Source organism: Vigna radiata, chromosome 8 (genome assembly GCF_000741045.1).
Source record: "Vigna radiata var. radiata cultivar VC1973A chromosome 8, Vradiata_ver6, whole genome shotgun sequence".
NCBI lineage: Eukaryota > Viridiplantae > Streptophyta > Magnoliopsida > Fabales > Fabaceae > Vigna > Vigna radiata.
Genome location: NC_028358.1, coordinates 620,836 through 630,320, shown reverse-complemented (window position 1 = coordinate 630,320; position 9,485 = coordinate 620,836). Strand labels below are relative to the sequence as shown.

The window sequence follows — 9,485 nt, the reverse complement described above, 5'->3', positions numbered from 1 at the left end:
GTCTAATAATGGGCCAGAGTTTGCCATGCATGATTACTTTAACTCTCAAGGGATTATTCACCAAAAATTCATGTAATGAAACACCCCAACAAATGGTATTGTTGAAAGAAAACATCAACACCTTTTAAATGTTACTGGGGCCTAGCTTTTTCACTCAAAACATTCTAATCAATTTTGGACATATGCCCTTAACTATGCAACTCTTCTTATCAACATTATGCACACTCCTCTTCTTAATAATAACTCCCCATATGACAAACTCTTTCATAAAGATTTTGATATTTCTAGACTTAGGGTGTTCAGATGCATTTGTTATACTAGCACACCCTCCAAGCTCATAGAAAAAAAACTTGACCGAAGGGCTACCCCAAGCATCTTCCTTGGTTTACATCCTACTACAAAAGGATACATCATCTATAGACTTGACACCTATGACATACAGATTTCTCGCAATGTTACCTTTTGTGAAAATGAATTTCCCAATACCCCTCCTCCTTCCCTCCAAACTCCACTTTATCCTTGCCTCTCCATCATCATGATACCTTTCATTACCTACATCAAACCCATCATCCTGCACTTATTCCCTCTACTGTTACTGCCACTCATACTGACACCAGCATTACCTCTCCGAGGAGATCCACTAGGTACATAGGAAAACAACCTTCTTCGGGATTCCATCATTCCAACCACAACAAAGTATGTTTTTTACATAAATCTCCCTATGGCTTGAAACAAGCCAGCCGCCAATGGTATGACAATTTGTCTTCTTTCCTTCTCTCTAACATGTTTACTCAAACTTCTGGTGATCATTCTCTTTTTATCAAACGTAATGGTGCTACAATCACTATCTTACTCATTTATATTGATGATATCATCCTTACCAGTAACAATATGCATGAAATTGATCACATCACCAATATACTCAATGCTCAATTCAAAATAAAAAAAAAAATGGGTAACTTGTCTTATTTTTTGGATTTCGAAGTTGCTCATAACTTTGCAGGTATTCACCTCTCCCAACATCCCAAACACGTGAGAAAATACAACAAGATTCATTTCGATGAGAAGATTGTCAGAAATAATATTCCAACCAAATCCACTACACCGCACCACTTCACCACTCCTCATTTATTGCTTTCAATTTTTCTATTCTTTCCCTCTCTTATCTTATATATATTTCATATATATATATATATATATATATATATATATATATATATATATATATATATATATATATATATATATATATATATATATATATATATATATGAAATATATATACTCTTTTCCTCCTTCTTGTTCTCTTTCTTTGTATTATGGATGCATCATGAATTTTTCTATCAAACCTGCACACATGAAGTTATCTTTGTGAAAGATTAACATCATTACTTATTTAATTTCTTGAAAAATATATTACGTTGATGGTTAGATTTTTCTTAGTTTTACATTCATAAATTCATATACAATGAAACATACAAATTTATTTCCAATTAACCGTATTTTCATATAGAATTATGCAATTATATATGTAAATTAACACTTTGGGTATATTTATTTAGGAAAATGCAATATAAGTGGCAAGAGAGAGGACAATTATTAAATTTGTTTTTGCATGTCTGATCTTATCAATATCACATTTCGTCACGTGCTTTATGTACAGATACGTCCGTACAAAAATAATAATTCTGATACCTTAAAGTTGATCCGACTCTTTTAATAAAGAAAATATAAAAATATATATTTTGTGTAATTAAATGTTATAAAAAATTTATTAAACAACTCTAAGAGGAAAAAGTTTTTGGACACCCTTCTTAAAAATATATTCATCTGACCCTTTTTTTAATAAATATAACAATTTATATTACCTTTTAAATAAAAAAGTAATGTAAACATAACTAAAATATTATTATTTTATCCTTTTGAAAAGTAAAAAAATATGAGGATCTTTTTGAATTCCACATGTGTGTATAGAGTGAACAAAATGTAAAGAAAAGAAAAAGGCTGAGGATCCAATTTCATAACAGTATAAATAGGTAGCTGGAGATGAAGGAAAATAAGCAAACTCAATCTATCTATCTATCTTTTTCTCTTACTCCTTCTTCTTCTTGTGTTAAGAAAAATGTCAGGCACTGTCTATATCAATGCCGCATTCCCTTCATCAATGCCATTCCAAGTCTATTTCTTCATGAAAAACAAGTACGTGAGGCTGTATTACACTCCCGGAACAACAGGTGAGGAACTTCTGACTCCTCTTGAATTGGTTAGTGCTGGTTTTCCATCACTTGCAGGAACGCCATTTGCAGAACAAGGAATAGACTGTGCCTTTAACACTGAAGGCAGTGAAGCATATATCTTCTCGAACAAGACCTGTGCCTACATAGACTATGCTCCAAACACAGGAAACGACAGGATCCTCGTAGGTCCTACCACAATCGCTGAAATGTTTCCCGACCTAAAAAACACGGTGTTTGCTGAGGGCGTGGATGGTGCATTTAGGTCAACCAGAGACAAAGAAGTTTACATATTCAAGGGAAATCAGTATGCTCGCATTGATTATAATACCAAGAAACTTACTCAGCGCTTTTATGAGATCAGCGAAGGGTTCCCTGTTTTGAAAAGTACGATCTTTGAAAATGGAATTGATGCGTGTTTTGCTTCTCATTTGGAGAATGAAGTCTACCTTTTCAAAGGAGACGAGTATGTGCGTATGAAAGCCGACCCACATGGAAGTCAGGACACACTTCTGGGTGATGTGACTCTTATCGTTGAAGGTTGGCCAGTCCTTAAAGGCATTTTGCCAGTCACCGATTGAAGGGATTCACTCTCATGAATCACCTTACCTTCTTCATCAGTATGATCAGATGTTAAAAAACATCATAGTATGTTGCAAAAATAAAGTTTTCATTGCCAAAGTGTGTTTCTTTCTCTTTAATATGTAACATTAGGATTATTGGATGCTTCTTTCTTTTCCTAATGTTACAAGTCTAGATTTTGGTTTTCCTCTTCTGTAAGTGGTTGTTTCTTTCCTATATCTTCATGTAATTTGTATGCTTAATTCTATAAGTTATTAAAAGTGTGACATGTGGCGTGTCGCCTAGCATGCTGAAATAAAGTTGTTGCAAAACATTGTGAGAGAGAAGGAAAATGAAAGTCTTACGTTTATGAAATTTCTTTTTTCGTGGCAGCTAATGATTTCAAGTGTTGTCACCTTCATTGATATACAAACGACGGAAGAAGTATGACCACCTAGTTCATAGTACGTAAAACTAAATCTTTATGTGAAAAACGTGTTCACTTTCTTTTATTGCCACGTCCCTTTCAAACTAAATTTTTCTTTTAACAATTTCTTTTTATAGTTTTTTGATAAGGTATATAATAGGTTATGATTAATCTATTTTAAATAATTTTTTATATATAAATTCAAATAGACTAATAAAATGATAACACATTTTTTATCAAAAATTGTTAAAAAATATTGTTAAAATATTTTGATCCTGTAATTAAAACTTATGAAATCACTTTTTACAACTTTATTTTGGAGGAGGAAGAAGAACTTTTTTTAAGATAAAACATAAAACATATTTAAACCAATTTTATTCATATTAAATAGTACACTATTGGAATGCAGAGTAAGATAGATAAATATTATCCAAAAGAAAGTACTGATTTTACTTTGTAATTCCTTTTCTATTATGAGAAAAGGTGAGAAGTGAAAGTGTTAAAGGAAAAAAGTGAGAAAGAAGTAAAAAAGTAAATTACCTTGTTTAAACAAGTCAAATATGAAAATGTATTTATTTATAGGTGTTAATAAAAAATATAAATTTAAAAGATACTACAAAATGAACTATCAAACAAACAAATATAGCTCAAAGATTTACAAACAAAATTACCAAATACACATTTCTAAGAATATTCTTATATATATTATTTTGGGTTGGTATGATATTTCTGATGGATAAGTAATAATTTGTTTGAAAAGAGAAATGGTTAAACATGCTCTCTCTATGTATTATATTATATGTATTTATATCATATTATTATATTATATGTAGGTAGGTAAAAGTAAAAAGGTTGAATAATATATATATATATATATATATATATATATATATATATATATATATATATATTTCAATTATCTATCATTCAAATGTTTATCAATAAAAAAATTTATTAATAAAATAGAATTTATTAACAAATGAATTTTAATCATCAATAAAAATATTTATTAATCAGTAAAATTTGTTAATAATTTAAAAAATTTACTAATGAAATATGTTATTGTCGATAAACTATGTTGACAAAATGATCATTAAAACTTCTTATTTTAGGCTCTGAAGATGTTGTGATAAGTTCGTTAATAATAGATTTTTATAAAAAAAAATAATAATTCTCAGTAAATATATCAATTGATTGAATTTTTTTTGAAAATATTTTAATAGTTGAGTTTTTGAAAATTCGTCAATAAGTAAAATAGGCATTAATTTTTTTTTTCAAAAAATATTTGTTAAAAACTGTATAAAAGTATGTGAAAATAAAAAGAAGAGAAGAATTAAGAGAAAAGGAAAAGAAGGTAATGACGATAATGGAAATAACAGTAACGACAACATCAATAGAAAAGAAAATGAAGACTAAGAGTTAAAGGAAAGTCACATAGCAATAATGACAATAATAAATATGATGGGGTGATGATAAACCTGAGAATATACGATAATGGGAAATGATGAAAATAAACAAATTACAATATTTACTACAAATTTATTAATGGAAGAAAATTAATAAATAAATTTCTCATCTAATTTTCAGATTATTTTATAATTACTTTTGTTACTGTGGACCCACATTCGACCGATCGGGAACAATAAGTTGAAAGGAAAAGACCGAACAGGAAAGCGCCATAAAAGACCGTTCAGTCTCAAGCTAGAAGGAGAGGACCGAACGGTTGGCGTGCAAGAAAGCACCTCATGACCGCTCAGTCCCGACAACCGTTGAACAGAGTTAAGAAACAATTAATGTCACAACAGTTATTGTTAATGTTTGCATTAATGATCATTAAGATGTAAATTAATTTGTCAGATTCTTATAAACTCTATGAATAGGGGCTAATGTCAAGGTAAACTCATTTTTACTCATTATCAAATTACAAAATGCCTACAAAGAAAAATTTTGACCATCATGGAGCCGAGGATATTTGAAGACACCATAGCGAAACCATAAGAATGGCAGGACAACAAGACCCGTGGGTTGCGATACAGGAAATGCAGAGGAGGATGGAAGCCATGCAGGTTGAGATTGAAACTTTAAGGGCGGAGCGTGATGTAGGGTGGAAGGCCCAGTCAAATCAGCAGTCGGCGACACGCGCTCAAACGCCGCCCATTGTGGAATTTCCAGATTTTGATCAAGAAGGCACGGATCAGGGGAACAGTTCCAGGAGTTGCCTCGCCCGCCCGGTTAATTCCGCTCGGGCCGGGGCGCTTCACTCAATTACAACTGCAATTATGGAGGAGTAAATGCCTAATGAGATGCCTCCCAATATATAGAACTTTGATGGATCAGGTGATCCAGAGGAGCATCTGAGGTCTTTTGCGGATGCAATGGCGATATACTCACCTCATGAGAGGGTTTGGTGCTGGGTTTTTTCCTTGTCGGTTAAAGGAGAAACTTTGGCATGGTTTCACTCTCTTCGTCCTATACCCGTTGATAGTTTTGGGACTTTGAGACATTTGTTTGAGCGAAAGTTCACTTCTAGTAAGACGCAAAACCTTACCTTTATGGAACTGGCTAAAGTCAGATAAGGGAAAGATGAAAGCTTGAGGGACTTCATGGATCGGTACAACCGGATCGCAGGCAGGTGTTGACAAAAAGTTCATTATCAGCACCTTGTCAACAGCCTTAAGGTCGTGCTCCTCTACAAATAGCTTATTTGCTCGACCACCTTTTAACCCTGGGAGAAATGCAGGAGAAGGTCGTTGAGTTCATTTGAATCAGGGAGATATGGGTTGTCCAAAAAAGGCAGTATGAAGAGAATGCTTCATCCTCGGCAGGCCAGGAACTGAAGGTGGGCAAGCGAGCATTTGTGCCAAACAAACTACATAATCGTGGCAAGAACAGAGAATGGTATTCCACTTCATATTTCATCTAAAAAATTATTATGTATTTGCAATTCTACTATTAATAATATCAAATGATTTTTATCAAAAGTCTTAGGAAGTTATATGAAAAGATTGGTCCTAGGGAAAGTTCCAAGTGAACTCCTAGTGTCCACCTCTTAGTGAGGAATGCTTTCGTGGCTCTCACTTGAGCACCTTTGACATATGGAACATTCCAAGTAAACTCCTAGTGTGAACCGCTCGGTGAGGAATGCTTTCGTAGCTCTCACCTTAGCATTTAGGACCTAGGGAACGTTTTCAATGAACTCCTAGTATCCACCGTCCAGTGAGGAACGCTTTTGTAGCTCTCACCTTAGTATTTTCACCTAGGGAACGTTCCAAGTGAACTCCTAGAGTAAAAAACGCTCAGCTTGTGAGGAATGTTTTCGTAGCTCTCACAAATGTTTCGTTTGTAAGGAACGCTTTTGAAGCTCTCACAACCGTTCAGTGAGGAACGCTTTTGTAGCTCTCACCTTAGCATTTTGACTTAGAGAACATTCCAAGTGAACTCCTAGAGTAAAAAACATTCGGTTTGTGAGGAACGCTTTCGAAGCTCTCATAATCGTTCGGTGAGGAACGCTTTTGTAACTCCCACCTTAGCATTTTGATCTAAGGAACGTTCCAAGTGAAGTCCTAGAGTAAAAAATGCTCAGTTTGTGAGGAACACTTTCGTAGCTCTCACAAACGTTCGGTTTGTGAGGAACGCTTTCGAAACTCTCAATTGTTTGGTGAAGAACACTTTTGTATCTCTCACCTTAGCATTTTGACCTAGGGAACATTCCAAGTGAACTCTTAGAGTTAAATACGCTCGATATGTGAGGAGCAATTTTGTAGCTCTCACAAACGTTCGGTTTGTGAGGAACGTTTTCGAAGCTCTCACAACAGTTCGGTGAGGAACGCTTTTGTAGCTTTCACCTTAGCATTTTGACCTAGGGAACATTCCAAGTGAACTCTTAGAGTAAAAAATGCTCAGTTTATGAGGAACGTTTTTGTAACTCTCACAAACGTTCGGTTTGTGAGGAACGCTTTCGTAGCTCTCACAAATGTTCGGTGAGGAACGCTTTTGTAGCTCTCACCTTAGAATTTTGACCTAGGAACGTTCCGAGTGAACTCCTAGAGTAAAAAATGCTCGGTGTATAAAAGATCAGGAACTTAAGGCACATCAAAAATACTTTGGGCCAATGAACCGCACGAGTAAGTAATTAACAACCTTGTCAACCTATGCATAACTAAGATTATGTTAGGGCTTGGCGGGCCTATGTTACTATGGGCTCACATTCGAGTGATCGAGAACAATGACAAGCTGAAAGGAAAAGACCGAGCGGTTGAGGAAACGAGAAAGCGTCCCATGACCGCTCGGTCTCAAGCTGGAAGGAGAAGATTGAACAGTTGGTTGCAAGAAAGCACCTCATGACCGTTCGGTCCCGACAACCATTGAACGGAGTTATGGCACAATTAATGTCACAACAGCTACTGTTAAGCGGTTAAGAGATAAATTAATTTAGATTCTTATAAATTCTATAAATAGGAGCTAATGTCGAGGTAAACTCATTTTTACTCACTATTAAATTACAAAAGGCCTATAAAGATAAAGAGAAAAATTCTGACTGTGTATTCTGCATGTCATCTCCTATACCGATCGATCATTTAGAGCAAGTAACAAGGAGGACATACAACAGAGACAAGAACTCTTCAAGCGATTATCCTACCAACATGAAAAAATTTTATACATGACATTTTTCTTTACTCTAAAATTCATGATAAACAAGACTAATAATTTTAGATTGTTGTGGAGATATTAAAAGATAAAAAAAAAACTATCTATGTTCCAGTGTGTGGTCGAGTCAGACAAACCCTTCACAATTTCCTCTCTTTCTACTGTCTGTCTCTCCTATGGTCCTCTGATCGTCCGTCCTCCTCGTCCGACGTATGCCCCGGGAGGGTACCTGCTAAAGGTACTCTGATGCTTAAGTCAGTTCAAATGTTCGATCGGTTATCAGAGCTCAGAATTAAATACGCAATAAATGAACCCACTTACCTGGTACATGTGGCTTGTATTTATAGTTTTGGATATGGGCTTAATATTAAGGTGGTCCCAATCAGGCCCCAATCTTGGCCCAATAGTCTTAATCATACAATTACCTTAACTAAACTGGTCTTACCTTGATCTTCCCTACCGTCTGTTTCTGGCCGTCCAGTTACTCTTCTCTAAGATGACTGACCGTTACATTTACTCAATTATTTCATACATCAATCCTTGTTCCCGAAGACCGGCCATATTATTCGTCCGGAATATCCCCAGTACAATCTAGATTGTAAGTAAAATTATAAATAACTCCATTCACGTTATTATAATATGTATATATAACTTATGTGCATGTTATAATTATTGAGACTAGGAGGGGTTAAGGATTAAGGGATGAGCGATACTTAACTTAAAAAGCTAAGAAATTGGAGCACAAACAAATGCTATCACGTCTTAGAATTCGTAGTTCAATTTCATTACAATCTTATCACAAAGGAAACAACCGGACAAAAATTGAATGCTGGTCCCAAACACGTGAGAAAATACAGCAAGATTTATATAGCTCGGTCATTTTCCATGAGAAGATTAACATCATTATTTATTTAATTTCTTGAAAAATATACAAAATATTATTACCTTGATGGTTAGTTTTTACTTAGTTTTACATTCATAAATTCATATACAATGAAACATACAAATTTATTTTCAATTCACCTTATTTTTCATACATAATTCCGCAATTACATATGTAAATTAACACTTTGGGCGTATGTATTTAAGAAGAAATACGGTGTGGCAGCTTTCAATATCGGTGGCAGGAGAGAGGACAATTATTAAATTTGTTTTTTGCACGTCTGATCTTATCAATATCACATTTCGTCACGTGCTTTATGTACATACGTCCATACAAAAATAAAATTTTGATACCTTAAAGTTGATCTGACTATTTTAATAAAGAAAAATATAAAAATATGTATTTTGTGTAATTTGATGTTATAAAAAAAAGTTAAATATGCTTTTGTCTCTTAACTTTAAGTGAAAATTGGAATTAGTTTCTCTTCAAAACTTTGATTTAATTAGTCTTCCAACTTTATAAATGTATGAATTTAATCCTTTTAACCAAATTTTGTTAATTTTATTTGATGCTTTAAACGCGTTTCTCAGTTGACACTGAAGGAAAAATGTGTCAAATAGTATAAACAACCCAAATGCTATCATGAAACGTGCTTAAAATATCGAATAAATCTAAAAAAGTTCAGTTAAAAGAACTAAATTTATATATTTCTAAAGTTGGAGTACTAAGTTAG

General features: G+C 33.8%; 1 protein-coding gene across 1 annotated transcript; it reads left to right on the top strand.

Moving 5' to 3' along the window:
* Nucleotides 1–2,074: 2,074 nt before the first annotated feature.
* Nucleotides 2,075–3,086, top strand: LOC106771762 (albumin-2-like). Its single transcript, XM_014657756.2, has one exon. It carries the CDS (start codon nucleotides 2,123–2,125, stop codon nucleotides 2,813–2,815), a length of 693 nt encoding a protein of 230 aa, XP_014513242.1. The 5' UTR covers nucleotides 2,075–2,122; the 3' UTR covers nucleotides 2,816–3,086.
* The last annotated feature ends 6,399 nt before the right edge of the window (nucleotides 3,087–9,485 follow it).